The 16,005-nt window shown below is 36.8% G+C and overlaps 1 protein-coding gene across 1 annotated transcript; it reads left to right on the top strand.

The window, feature by feature from the left end:
• Positions 1-4,731: 4,731 nt before the first annotated feature.
• LUM (lumican) lies at positions 4,732-12,299 on the top strand. The gene is made up of 2 exons (XM_075727591.1): positions 4,732-5,608; positions 12,145-12,299. The coding sequence occupies exons 1-2, from the start codon at positions 4,732-4,734 to the stop codon at positions 12,297-12,299; spliced, it is 1,032 nt and encodes a 343-aa protein (XP_075583706.1).
• Positions 12,300-16,005: the final 3,706 nt, after the last annotated feature.

Raw genomic sequence — 16,005 nt, 5'->3', positions numbered from 1 at the left:
TTCACATTCATTTATTTGCATCATTCAAATAGTCATGTAGTTATGGTCTGTCATCGGCATCTGTTTCCTAATGTGTAAATGGTTGGGGGCAGGCGTGATGTCAGAACATCAAGACAGTAATGCTCACTCCTTGTGGGCTGCACTAGCACTTGGCACTTTGTCTTCAGCAAATTTGTTTGCTAATTGCGTTATTGCAGAAGCACAAAGGTCTGTAATCATTTGGTGTTTTTCTTGTTCTCGGTGAAGGGCACTGAATTATTCTGGGCCTTTTCCTGCTCCCAGTAACCTGCACTGCCATGGAGGCCCAGATACATCAGCAGCAGATTTTGGGGGAAGCCCACATCCAGGCTCCTCTTCTTCAGGAAGCTGCTGGGGTTCGCCAGCCCAGCCACATCCTGTACCGTGACTTTTCATAAAGATAGCCAGTTGATAACAGACAAGAAACTTGATCCCTGCCCACAACAATTACAGTTAAATACAATTAAACACACAAGACACTTTAAAATAGCTTGTGCATGCTTTCTGCATGCACATTTCATATTTGTCCCCATCCAACTTCATAAGAAAGAGCTTGCGCCCCATAAAAAGGGAAGACATCCACCATTTAGAGATAAGGGAAGGTTCTTATGGAAATATTAAGACCCACTTTAAACAGTTACTGTCTTAGTGCATTATTTTTTGGCATTGCCTGGTGAAAATAACATCGCATCCAAGCCTTAAGATGCATTCTTGAACTACATCCATGGAATAAGAAACAGACAACGTAAAGCTGAGTAGTTCCAGATTCTGAAAAGCAGGAGAAGCTGTAAGTGCAAAACTGAACAAATGTATAAAGTGAGTTTATGGTAACTGCTGAAAAACCGTTCCTGGGATGTGTTTTTGTTAAACAAACATGCATGCAGTCACCAAAGTAAATCTCCAGACCAAGTAAATTCCAATGCTTTACAGAAGAAACTTTGAACTCGGTGTTTAATGTTGTGGAAAAAGTTATAATTCAAAGATAATCCTGCATCTTTGCTTCTGATCCTCAAGCTAAAACTTTTTATTAAGGATATTTTACTGTGGACATAAGATAGTTAAAGAAAAAGGCAGAAGAATGAATGAGTCACTTGGCTGAAGAAGCACAGCAGCATTGAGGTCTGAGCACTATTTGTTAGCTCATGTCTAGCAGTATAAAATAAGTTTGAAAACAAAAGTCTGTTTGTAATTTGTTTTATCGTCTAAAATGTTTTCCCTCTAAAATACAAAAAATTCTTGTATAAGTCTATGGCTAGTGGTCTAAACTTTCTCAGGTTTGTGAAACATGGATCATTCTCTCATCCCATAGGAATAACAGATGGGTTGTCCTTGTACAAAATATGGTATCCACCTGCACTTCATTAGAGAGCTGCATTTTTGTACATGCCACACCACAAGATCACCATGATGACATAGCAGCTTCAGAGAACAGCGTGACTAGGGCTTTTTTTTTGCTTTTTTTTCCCTCTTGTAACACAGAGGATCTGGCAGGCTTTTACCTCCTGACACTGTTTACAGCATATATTGGTTGATACAGTCCCTTATTGCATCTGCTCTGGGAATTAAGGAAAGCAACTTCAAGGCAGTAAGGTAAGTGCTGCTGCATGTTTTAACTGTAATGTTCAGCTATTTAAATGTAGCTGTAATAGGAATGTGAAAACATGTCAGGATAAGTTTGCCAATTTGTAAATTGAACACAAATCAACAGTTGCTTAGTGGATTCGCTTGCTCAGTTTCCTTAAAACAACCTCACATATTTTGTGCATCAGTGTTGCACTTTTGTACAGTCTGTTTTGTTCTGCTTCAAAAGAAGAGTTGAGTACAGTTGATACACAGTACAAAGAAATTTGTAAGACTACTCACTGCTTACTTATTCATTCATAATCTCTTAGCAAGATCTCCACGGGCTCCATTTGTTAAATCATTTTGCTTCATTTCACAAAAAGAAAAGGTATCCTGATATTTAAATAATTAATCAATTAAAAGAGAGGAAAATTGTAGGTATTTTGAAATTTTTATTTAATTTTAAAGCACATTTTAAATATACTATTGAAACTTCTTAAAATTAAGTCTTTTGCAAACTCTGGAAGATGTTATGCTGCAGAATTAAGGTATATTTAGTTTAAGGTTGCTTGAATGATAAACTTATATTTATTTTGTTTCACAACAACTTCAGAATTAAGGTAGTATAGACTAGCTCCAAAACAGTTTGACTAGTTTGTCTACTGTAGTAAACATTTTTTCCAAAATCTTGGATTTGCCATTTAGTATGTTTTGGCAAGTTGCCTGAGCAACTTCACAAATATTTTCACAGGTATTTTACAACATAACTGGTTAGAACAAACACAGGCAATTAGTTCAAGCATGCTTATGCTATAACATAAATGTCTAAGAATGTATTCTGATTTTATCTTTTGGATTCATATATTTCAGTGCAACAAATAAGCATGTGTACATGATCTATTTACCTTTTACACTTCTCACAGGGAAGCATTTAGATACATGAAAGAGGAATCCATGTATAAAACAAGTTAAACTACACTACTTTGTACTTTGCTGTGCTATTTTGTGTCACACACATGCTTATATGCCCTTGCACTACAGAATTGTCACCTACATTTTAAAATGTTGTTGATAAAATAATTCAAAACACTTGTTATCTTACTTTTAAAATTACTTCCAGGGTTCTGCAGAGCAGTTAAACATTGTATACTATTTAAAAGAACTGCCTATGATATCAATAATAAAATTCAGCATTACAAATATAATTTGAAACTAGAACAACAATAGAATTTCAATTTAAAATAGGATGTTTATGCTACTTTATCAGTAAGACTATAAAATGATGCAAATGTGTAAGAATGTCACTGTAAGGCCAAAGAGTGTAGTCCAAGAAGTTCATTACACTCTGTCTTATACTATGAATACACAAGCAGTTCCCCATCCTTCATGTTTAGTACCTAAATAGGACCAGATTTTGAGCTGAATTGTCACTGTGGTGTCTTTGCTTTCAGAGGAGCTGTACTTACTTATACCAGCAGGGGACTGAAGGTTCTCATGCAGTAATGAAGAACAGACAAAGGAAATTACACTGATAACCCATATTTCAATGATTGCTCTATCTTATGGTTTGTAATTAGATGTGATGGGACCAACACCACGGCAAAGATATGCAATTGTCCTCCTTATTCAGGGGACAGCATCTTAATATCTAGCAGAGAATCTTTGTGAGTGATTGACTGGAGTTAACATGAGAACATTTTTAAAATATCTTCATGCTGTACTGCATGAGATCAATAGACCCTGCCTAGAGTTACTTTAGTTGAGATTATTACCTGAACAGAATGTGACGTGGTTTTTATCAAGTCAATAAGAGCAAGGAAATTTTGAATTAGGGAAGACTTTCTAGCTATGGCCCTGCATTTTGACACTAGGTACTCTGTGTAACACTAAACAATGCCAATAGCAAGACTAATTTACCCTGCTGGAAGATTGCCCAGATGTGAGATCAATGTCTGGTGGCCTGTTTCACATACGTTCTGAATTACTTGAGAACAAAAAGGTCCTAAGGATTTTCTTAATCGTCTCACTCTCTGAACAGTAGTTCAGTACACCAAGCCTTGTCTTTTACTGGTTAAAATCAAAGTTCACTGACTTCAGTGATGCTAGACCTACTCTTCCAACACAACATCTATCTAGGTAGTAAGAAATAAAAGCAAGATGCTAATCTTCATAGATTAGCATCTTGTGGAGTATCTGATGGGAAAGGCATGCCCTTAAAAGGTGAGTTCACTCATATTGGATCACAGCAAAACATCCCCAAGGACACTGAATGTCCTTTTGCTGTATATGAACTGGAAGACCAACTATATGAAGCCAATGCCTTATTATTCTATTGATTTAGAATGGTCATACAATGTAATCAACACATTTATTATTATGTATAGAATTTGCCAAGAACAATTGCACTCTCTGAAATTCAGTCATTTCAGATCCACTGTAGATCCATATTAGATATACTTGTGCACACATATGCAGTGCTGGTTGTTTGACATATCCAGGAGAATATGCTATATATTTCTATTAATTTGTTCTTTAGGTGAATATTAAACTTAGTGGATCATGCTTTACTGGACATGATCCATGAGAAGAAGGTATTTCAAGCTACAAGCATCTTAACAACACACTACACAGCAGATCATTACCCTCAGTTTGTAACTTTCCTGGCTCTTTCAAACTTAAGTCAAATTGCCACATGTTGGTTAGATATGAGGCAATTCAGTATATTAGGAATGCCTGATAGAATTTAAATGACAGAACTGCCTCTGAATATGGCCTTCAGCAAACCTGAATACTCTTCTGTGCCAAGTTTAAAAAACTCGGACTTTATCATTGTTCTTGTGACTTAATGAATGAATGCAGGAAGGCATAAAGAGTATTTTACTTACAACAGCAGAATGGCCTGCAATTTTGCATTACAAAAGTAGATTATAACAAGACAGGGATTGTAAGTTTAAAGGAGTAACAATGCAATACTAACAAAAAAATATATTTTGTCTTAACAAATAGCTTTAAGCAGAAAGCGTAAATTAATTAGTTTTTAATTGTAATCTTTATGTGGTAAAATTTCAAATATTGCTGAAAGAGAGAAAAAATTGAGGTTATAACTTTTTTATTCCCTTTCGCCATACAGGGACAAGACACATTGCAAAGATGACTTTAAACTCCCTACCCATCTTTCTGTTATTGATTAGTGGCATTTTTTGCCAATATGACTATGGTCCTGTAGATGATTACGGTTATGATCCTTTTGGGCCATCCTCAGCAGTCTGTGCCCCAGAATGTAATTGTCCTTTAAGCTACCCTACTGCCATGTATTGTGACAATCTTAAACTGAAAACCATTCCGATTGTACCAAGTGGAATAAAATACCTTTATCTTCGAAACAATATGATTGAGGGCATTGAAGAGAACACGTTTGATAATGTAACAGACCTACAGTGGCTGATCCTAGATCACAACCATTTGGAAAATTCAAAAATAAAGGGAAGAGTCTTCTCTAAACTAAAGCATCTGAAGAAACTTCACATTAACTACAACAATTTGACTGAAGCTGTTGGACCACTCCCCAAAACTCTGGATGACCTGCAGTTAAGTCACAACAAGATCACAAAAGTCAATCCTGGTGCACTTGAGGGGCTGGTGAATCTGACTGTCATTCACCTCCAGAACAACCAGCTGAAAGCAGATTCTATTTCTGGGGCTTTTAAAGGCCTGAATTCACTTTTGTATCTTGACTTAAGCTTCAATCGACTTACAAAGCTACCGACAGGACTGCCTCAGTCTTTACTCATGCTGTACTTTGATAATAACCAGATCTCCAATGTTCCAGATGAGTACTTCCAAGGTTTTAAAACCCTGCAATATTTACGCTTATCCCATAATAAATTAACAGATTCTGGAATACCAGGCAATGTCTTCAATATCACATCACTGGTTGAGTTGGATCTCTCCTTCAATCAGCTGAAGAGCATTCCAACAGTCAGTGAGAACCTTGAAAACTTCTACCTCCAAGTCAACAAAATTAACAGTGAGTTAAACTTGTGTATTTTCAATATGGGTTACCACAGTCTGGACACTGATGGTCAATGCAAGTATCTAAAAGGGTAGATCAACCAGTCTGAAGAAATGGTACTTGTTAGACTTAGCACACTGACATTTCTCTGACTGTTGTCCACATGAAGGTTAAAAGACAGACATTCTTCTGGTAACTACTCAAATTAAACTTAAAGACACAAGTTTCTGTTTTCATACTAATGCGGGTATTATTAGCCAAATTCTCATCTCATGTAAGTCGGAGTAACTCCATAGAAGCCAATGGAGCTGACTTATAAAATTGAGGAATAAACAGTGGGAAAAGTTTAATGAATGTGGAAGAGGTTTGGAATTCATAAGCCAGCAAAAAGAGACAGATATCAGCTGAGGATCTGACTATGGTATGTGTCATTTTGGAAGGCTGGTAGTGAAACTGCTGGAGGGAGGAGAGAGGGAGAAGACAACAAATTCATAAGGTATTAGGCACAAGACACAGTGAAAAAAGTACAACAAAGTAGCTGCGTTTTTCCTCCCTTCTCTCATGCAGTATCCCCCCAAACCCACCTTGAAATCCAAGGAGCTGCCCCTGTTTTTATTTCTCTTCATTCCCATTTCCCACGTTGTATGATCAGGTGGCAAGCTTGTATCCATTCAAGAATGATTTGAAAAAATGTTCCTTCTGAAGTCAATAAATGTCATACCTTGCATGAGATCATGGAGGTTTAGAGAGCTGGAGAGGCCTCACCATCATGTCAGAAGCTCTCCAGCTGTACCTCTGTCAGCACTCGTCCCTGATGGAGAGGCAGATCTGTCAAACGTAACAGTGTTTCTGCAGGAGGACTTACATCATCTTGCTAGCTGTCATAAAGTAAACCATAAACCCCTCTCTTCTGTTTGCCTGCTTGTATACATCAGGGGTTTAGGTTATCAGTGTCAGCTATTGCATACATAGCTAACTCCATACAGACGCATCCTTTAAAGCCAAATATTTTAGTGCTGACTTTACCAGACACAGGACAAGACCTTTTGATATGTTTTGTATTTACTATGCTTCACATTTTCCTCAGCGTTATGGGTTTTTTTTCTCCTGTTACACCTCAGTTCCTTGTTTTGATGAGGGAAAACAATGAGTTAATGCTTTCTACCTTAGGCACCACATACAGTGACCTGTAGAACTCTATCAGGTGCTTTTCCTCTCCTGAAAGAGCTAACAATGATGATTGATTTCTCATGAGATAGACGATGCAATTTTCCCTGCTTTGAATGGTTGTTTTGAGCCTTCTGAAAGACACCCAGGTACTGAGTTTGCATTCCATTCACATTTCCAAGGACTTCTGAGCAATTGTGATAACAATTTAATTTTGCAATGAAAGCTGTATTTCCAGAGTACTGGTCAGCAGCAGACGGGGATGGTGTGAAGAGTGGGTGTGCACTGGCTACTGCTGCACTGTCATTGCTACACTATAGACTGATGCAAGAGAACTCTGGTTTACTGGTTTTTGCTTAACCATAACATCTAGCAGACTTCAATAACAAATTTTCTTGACTATCTAATTTCACAGGCATAATATTTTGTTCCCTAAGGTCATAGAATCATAGAATGCTTTGGGTTGGAAGGGACCTTGAGAGATCATCTAGCCCAACCCCCCTGCAGTGAGCAGGGATTGAACCTGTGAACTTGGCGTTATTAGCACCACGCTCTAACCAACTGAGCTAACCCGGCTGGTCATTATGTTAATTGACAATGTAGGACAAAATTTAGTTAGCAGTAAGCATTTCAGTTTAATGAAGTACCAGATACAGGGTGACCAAAGCCTTTGCAGTTGCAGTATTCATTACACCTGACCTACAGCTGTGAGTACTTAGTCTTTCTAAAAATTGAGTTGATTGACCTTTGAGTATTTGATCCTCAAACAAATGACCTTTTTTTTTTTAAAATAAAATATTGTAATTTGCCAGAGATTTGTGTAAGGATGACTGTAAACAAGGCCCACTTCCCTTCCATACCACAGCCTGTGGTACACATACACTCTGAAAGGGAAACTTCTGTATTAGTGGTAATGATAATTTGTCCTAAAATGTACAAAAAGTATAATATTTCAGATTATGCTTAGATATCTTGAAGTTTTCACTTATACTGAAACCTATCAAATGTATTTCACCAGAGTTCTTCATTTGCTACTGTTTCCCTTTTTCTCAGGTATGTTTAGGCTTTCAATTAACATTTATATTTCTCTAAGGAAGAGTAATCTGATTCCAACCCTTTTGATATTACCAGAAAGAAAGGAAATATTTCTCTAAATCATTGTCCATGAGTTTCATCCTAGGCTTGCTACCATCATTATGCATTGCCATACATTAAAAAATTATCTGTTTGAGAAATTTCGTCATTTGAGTGACTGAGCTTTTTGAACAAGAGTTGATGAATATACACATAAAAAATTTGTAGCAGAATTGGCTTCACTTCAGTATGTTCTGCCTTCATCTGTGATGCGAGGAGCAGTGGGCAAAGCAGATAGCAAACTGGAATGAAGAAAAATTCAGAGTAACTCCTCTGATCTCTTACTAATAAATTGAAGCACATCCATTATATTGAATGTAAATTAGTATCAACTGTATACTCCATCTGCTGTACTTGATGCTAGTTGGATCCCCAAGCTAGCATAAGACCATGGAAGGTTTATAAAAGCCTTTGCTATCTCCATACTTCAAACCTAGACTGTAGCTTCTAAATTGAAATTTCTTTTTTAAATATTTCTTATTAGTAGTAATTTAAGGGTAGAATTTTCTGTTTAATAACAAAGGTGGTTTGTTAGCATGCTTTAAGATGCCATTAGGATTACATATATATACTTGTTTTACAGACTCCTCAAGGCAAAAAGAAACTCTGAAGGATAGAAAAAAGTACAGGAATCAAAGAGATTCAGTGATACAAGAAGAGGGTCCAAGGGCGGACTTCTCCATATTTCATTTGTACTTATAAAGCATTAAGGAGAGAGTTGTCGTTTCCACATAAAACCCCAGTAAGAAGATAGCATGTGAATGGACTATAACAAAGGGGAATGTGAAAATGTTCCAGAGGACAGTTAAGGGGCCATATATTCTGCTCCAGGCCATCGACTGGATCAGCACCTGTACTGTAATTGTACTTATTCTAAACAGAGTTAGTTGTGGAGGTGCTTTATAATCTTTTACCTGGCTCACTCCACCAATCCCAAGAGGGTTTTTAACAATGGCATGTGCAGAAATGACTCAGATATGATTACTGTGGGACCACAGACCAGCAAGGATGACTATGGGACTTCAGATCCCGTTAGGATTGCCCACTGTATTACATGCCTGAACAAGGAATCTTTGCACAGTTAATCTTTCTTTCAGGTAAAGGCTGCTTACAGTCCTGATGTACAAGGGAAATACTCCCACCTGACCATATAGGAAAAAATAATTCTGTTTAAAAAATCAGGAGGAGAGGAGAGGAGAGGAGAGGAGAGGAGAGGAGAGGAGAGGAGAGAGGAGAGGAGAGGAGAGGAGAGAGGAGGAGAGGAGAGGAGAGGAGAGGAGAGGAGAGGAGAGGGGGAGATGTCTGTTCTTGATTTGCTTTTTTTTCCCCAGATATTTCAAATATTCAGGTAGTTTGTTAGACTGTTAGAATTTCTTATGGTGACACTCACATTTAGTGAGAAAATAATTGCTCAGATGAAAATCCAATCCTTCTTCACTCTCTCAGTGTCTGGTTCATGGTGGAATTCTGTGCTAGGAAAATATGAATGCCGCACTAGTGGCAAAATTCCAGTTACACTGCCTCTGAACCTGAATATTATAAATTCAGGAAGACATTTTAAAACCTGCAGCACTAATAAGTGTAATAAAGGAGGAAGTAAGCTACTGACAGATTTTATGCAATAGTGCTCTAGTCTCACTAATTGCACTTCCCGTACAGATCACATAGGTAACAGTACATCAAGTGCATTCACAAGACCCACTTATCTTATTTTCTGCTAGTGGAGACTGCAATTAGAAAACAAACATTTCTAATATGCTTTTAAGAACTGACAATTATATGAACTGTATAAAAAATGAATAACTAAATGCAGACAATGAGCACCAAATATTGGAGCCAAATCCTGCTGAAGTCCATGACAGAGTTCCTTTGACTTCTGTGAGGACTAGATCTGCATCCACTTCCAAAGTGGTTTCAGTCTTATAAATAGTCAGCACAGCTGAGTATTTTGGTAACAGAGATAAATTTTGTGATTTATATGAAGTTTACATCTTTTGAATAGTTAAGCATCTACCCAACTTGTATAAGCATACCTTGTTTTGCAACCAAATGTTAGTATTGATGCTCAAAAGTAACAGTACTTAAAAAACCAAATAAGTAAATTTAGGAAGTTTTTAAATACCTGCCTTCAACAAAAATATACCTACCATGTTGTTCCTGAATGACAAGAAAATGGAAAAAAATCTATATTAGAATTCATGTTTATTTTAATCTTTACAAATTACACCCAAACTATCTGCAGAAAACTGGACCTTAATAGTTAATGGCATGGCCTGTATGCCAAGTAAATGAATTCAAGATCTCAGGAACTTGTTTTCATTCAGCAAAATTCCACACAGATCTAATCCTATAAACATCTCTCCGATTATATGATCCTAACTCACAAGAATCATCAGTTCACTTCAGCTGGTACATTCTGCATCAGAAGAGTATCAGAATTGGTCTGTAAGCTTAAAATTATACTGCATTGCACTATGGACTGCCCAATAAATGTTCCATTAAGGATGCATTTTGTCTCTCACCCTTCCAAAAGAAGTTTGTACAATATACAAAGTCTCCGAAATTGTTTTGACTTGCTTTAATCAAATTGGTGATCAAGAGGTAACATTTGAAATACATTTCCTTAATATCTACTCAAAACAACTTTTTCTGTGAAAGATACACAAATCTTCACCCATTCTTCAACATCACATCTCTGTGTCCAAAAAATTACCTAGGCTCTCATGCTTTAAAGAGCCACCTGTACAGATGGGTGTACATTTATACTCAGTATACACAAGCCATGCTTCATCAGCGATAGCAGATTATTGTAATGTCAGTTCTGAAAGAATCCAATTGAAGTTAAAGCGGAGATATAAAAGATACTTTCTCCACCTCCTTTAGCAGTACAACATGATGTGGGTCATCACATTTTCTTAGATGAGTTAAATAGTCATGCAGAAAAGATATATAAGGTGCTGTTTACAAAAGTCCATGAATGACCTATGATTGGTAGTTAAAATGGCATCCAATTTTGAGAACACTACCTTGATTTCTGAGAAATTATGAAAGCTAGTCTTTTGTAACCTAAAAGCAACTGAAGATATGAAATTTGTCCACATACTGGTGAATTGGTTTGTTGAAGGAGTCCCTTTAAAATATTTTCTGTGTGAATTTAATCGATGTCAATGGCCCAAAGAAGAACAAGCCTCTCAGACTGCTTCTTTAGTAGTGATGGAGTTTTTCAATAGACTAATCCTTTGTCTGGCTCAAAGAAAACACAGGTGAGAATGAAGGACCATCTTCGCAGAATTACACAACGTGGTATGCAAGGGACGTTAGGTTTATTCACATACATTCTCTCTTGAGGATAGATCTCTGCATGGCAGAGGTGTATAATATGTATATGTGTGTACTTACATATAATGAGCACAGAATTTTTCTGCTTCATGTAATTTCTAGCTTACAGTTAATATTGGTCATAAGATACAAGACATAGTTTTCTGTTCAAGACCTGTCTGGTGTTATGTGAACCAAATAATAATTCAACTGAATAGAGGTTATACATATCATGATAAATAAATTACAATAAATATAAATATTTTTATAAATATTTTTTACAATTTTACACAACTTCTAATCCTGCTGTTCTGGAAAGGTTCAACTACACAGTTTAAATGTGAAAGTCCTCCCCAACCCCAGCCCCAAATTTCATTTTGGAACTAGTAAATCAAAATGACACTTCCAAAATAATATTTGACAGAGACACCCATTGGACTGCCTGTTCTTAAGGGTAAAGCCGTATCATGCTTTCCATTTCTCCAGAAACTTTTTACTTCCTTCAATATCTTAGGTAGCATTGTTTTACCCTTCCATCATAATGTACCCAGCACAACTAATTCTTTCCTCTGCATCTCCAGTTTTACTGGAGATTCATTTTTTTCCTTTTTTCTAAATGACAGATCAGACGTCTATATAAAATCTGAAGTCTTAAAAATCAAATGGGTGCTGGGAGCACATAGCACTTGCAAAACTCAGTCTTGAATTCTGAACCTCACAACTAATGCAAAGAACCTCTCCTAACATACATCTCTCAAGTTCCAGTAAACTCATGGGGAACTACATCAGTGGACATGCGAAATATTGAAAAATAGTGGAATAAATTTAAGGTCACAATTTCCAAATAAAATTTAAAAAGCAGAAATATAATGGTTTTGTTCTGTCCTCCTAATTATTCGTGCTTTTTCTTATTCATGTTCCCTTTTTTTCAGAGTTCCCATTGAGCAGCTTCTGTAAGGTTGTTGGGCCAATGACCTATTCCAAGATCACACATTTGCGCCTGGATGGAAACAACCTCACTCGGGCTGACCTGCCACAGGAGATGTACAACTGCCTTCGGGTGGCGGCTGAGATTTCACTGGAGTGAGACACCTGGGAGCATCCAGTTCCTTTCTAGGGGCAGTAACTACAGGAATTACATCATGATAGCTCTTTAAAAATAGGATAAGCCTTAAAAAAAGTGTCAATCTGCATATTATCCATTCTGTTTGTTAATATTTAGTATGCATTTGGCAACCTTAAGGAAATGTGTGCATATTTTTACAAATGGTTGTATTTAGAAAGCACAAGTATGACCAAATGTGTGCAAAATATGCCTTCATCTGGCTAAGTAAGTTGATGAAAAGCACTCAACTTCATAGAAATCTATGTCCATGCATGCAGTATATGCCAACTGGAACCAGACTTACATGGAAGTCAGGTGGGTTTCATCAGAGTACTGAGCAGTATGGGCAGGCCTGTGTAAATACAAGATTCCTCTCCATCCAATCTAACTTTCTTAATTATTCATGCCTTTTTCATGTTGTTATCAATTACAAAGGAAAAAATGATTTAACAATCTAAGAACAATTTAAAGTGTATGAAAATATGTTGTCAGAGCCCATGACATTATTAAATTAATAGAATATGTGAAAGATAACAGGGAAACAAACATTTTTCAGGTTAAAAAATTGTTTACTCTTCTTTTTGTCATACTTTCATTTAAACTTTCATGGTAAGATTTTTATCCATTGCTGGTATAATTTTTATTTCAAAATAAGTCATATATACAAGTATTTTTATTCAATTACTTGCATGCTACTTTTAACCAGATTGTAGAAAATAAAACATAGCAAATAGTATTTTTGTGTCCATATCATTGTCAACTATGTTTCAGTCTTTTATAAATTGAAAAAAACCTTCAGGTTAAGACAAAATAATCTAAGCTATTCTATTATTATTAAAATTTATTGTAAGGTTAAATAAACTGTTTTCTCTACTTTCAAGTTTCAATATGTTTGTAAAAATATAATTTAACATACTCCACTGCACTTGTGTTGGCCGTTAAGTCAATGCCTTGTGGAGTTTGCAGTATGGGAGTCACAACACTGTGAAATAGTGCAAATTAATTTCTCAGCATTGTCAAAAGAACAATGAAATCTCTCAGAAGACACAGGCAAGGAGTAAAATGCAGCCCTAGCTACTCATGATAGCATATTCTATCTGGGAATAAATAGTCCAAATACTGTCAGCATCCTGGAACACACACTAAAATAAATGTGTTAGTAACTGAGAGCCATAAATGGATTGCTTGCAAACACAGATCACCCCACAGGTACTATTTGCTTTTCAACTACTAGACTATTAAGAACTCAAACAGAAGCTCTTCCAGTTTCTATAGCGAAAGTTGAAACTATCACTTCTGAAACATAGAAACATAGAAAACAAAACAAAACCAAACCAAACCCACCACACCAAACCATTTAGTTGGCACATTGCCAATTCCAGAGGTTTGGCGTCAATACGCAATTCACAAAGAAACCTGGGACTAAAACAAAAGGAGGGATGCAGGACACAATAGAAATATTTCCCTCCTCATTTTCATCATTTTGGAATTCATAAGTGTTATTGTTTTTTTTATCCACATACAGGGAGGATTGAAAGTAACCTTTGTTACAAGTAAGCTAGAATTTTCATGGAAGAATAAATTCTAAAGCTGGGGCTTTCTGAACACATCAGAGTGGGAATCACTATGGAATAGTGTCTGGGCATTATAACACAGGAGAAGAAGAAAGAAGTGCATGCAAAAGAACCCCAAAGAATAGAAAAAGATATGGGAAACAGCATTCAACCATTTCCAGAGACATTTTAACCCACCTGTCCCCTTCACAGGAAAATACACTAAACACTAAGACCTCTAGAGCACAAACTGATACTGAGATGTGTCACCACACAGCTGAGATCTAGCAAACAGGACAGAAATGTATTCTTCTTTTCAGTTTGTTTCAGCAAACCAGTTATTTTTATGAAAAATGAAACAGTGCAAACAGTGAGACTGAGAACAGTCCACCTCAGGATAGATTAAAACCTGTTGATGAGGGTACTTTCTGCATACCCCTATGTTGCAAATAAAGCATCCACCGACATTCACAAGGCGTTTTGAAGTTCTCTTCAAAGGATACAGTAGAAAGAAGCTCTCTGTCAAAATAGCAAACAGCACCAATGACCTCCCTCAGAAACTGAGGAACCTTCACCTTGCAATGAGTGCTTCGACAACTAAGAGAAAATGGCATTTGGCAGTACATTTTCATCTTGAGCACTTCTTTCCCATGGCTCAGAAATTCCCAGGTAGCTGGGGAGAGACAACATTGTATAGCTTGCTCTTCATGCTATCTGTGAAAAAACTAGAACATGAGGTCCTTCTTCTAAGGAAGAAATGGGATGTTGTACCTCTTTGCTTTCATATTGTGAGACACAAAAGCACAGGTTTCGGCTTCTTCATTAACTAATTGCTCTAATTCACTATAAAGACTGTTTAAGTTCCTAATATCTACATATCCTGCAGAAACAGATGGACAACAATATAAATATACCATAGGTCTCAGTTTATGAAAGCTACATGAATTATTTTCTAGGCACTAGGCAGAAATTTAGGTGTTTGGGAACACTTAACAGAGTTAGAGCCTTGGAAACTGATTCACTGTAACTTGCAATTTCTGCCCTTCCTGGAAGCGAAGGTGATGGATGTTGGTCATAAAGCCCTCAGCATTCTGAATACTGAAAAACATGATGCATACATCCCTGTTCCCACCTAACCTGATCATATTATAAAATACTTATATGTACATGTGCATGTATGTTACTTAAAAGTAGGCAGACATGAACAGATAGTAACACAGCTGCAGTAGCGCAGAAACAGTGGAGTGGGTATGTTAGCCTGCACTAAACTCTGTTTAGGTCTACATAATATGCAGACTATAGAATAGCTATACAGTTTAGTTACAATATGTGTCCTTCCTTTATTCAGGTCAAAATGGGTAAATTTCTCATGACACTTTCATGTGAAGTTTCATATGGAAGAATTTACAAAAATCAAGATCTTTTGGAAAGCCATGAATTTGAAAGCAGACATAAAAAGGAAAGTTTGCTACTAATGTTGTGAAAAGCAGTATTACAATGACAATATACAAAATCAACAGACAAAATCTTTACCCATGAAATTTCAGGAACTGGTCTGCAAGTATATTGCACAGCCATTCACAAAGATAGTCACCTTTCAAATAAACAAGTGTTGTCTGATTTAAAAGACATTTTTCATATTAGATGAAATTACAGCAGCTTCCTAGAAGGAACAGACAGTGACTCACGTGGATTTCTGGACATACAGTGGAAGCATAAATCTTACGTGCTCTCTACCGCCTTATGGAGAATAGAAAACCTGGCAGGGTCCCATCCGTACTTGCAAACCTTCAGTTTTACTGAAAGGGAATAAATAGGCAGTTGCTTAGCATAAACCAAATTATTTTGAAAACTGGGAACAAGAAAGCAAAACATCATTAAGAAAGGCAGTCTGAATTGTCGTACATACAGCTGCAACAAGCATAGAGTGAAGACAGTAGAGACTGTGAGGTTATAAAGCAAAATGAAGTTCCGTGGAGAGCCACTAAGATGGAAGGCTGCACAGAGAACTTGCCTCAGCCTTCTCCTTTCCAGGCTATGCCAAGTCACTTCCCTTAGCCTCTCTGAATATTCCATATGCCTCAGTCCCATGATTTATTGCCGTCTTTCAATGCCTAAAAGAGCACTATAGAAAA

Source organism: Pelecanus crispus, chromosome 1 (genome assembly GCF_030463565.1).
Source record: "Pelecanus crispus isolate bPelCri1 chromosome 1, bPelCri1.pri, whole genome shotgun sequence".
NCBI lineage: Eukaryota > Metazoa > Chordata > Aves > Pelecaniformes > Pelecanidae > Pelecanus > Pelecanus crispus.
This window is presented reverse-complemented; position numbering and strand designations above follow the sequence as displayed.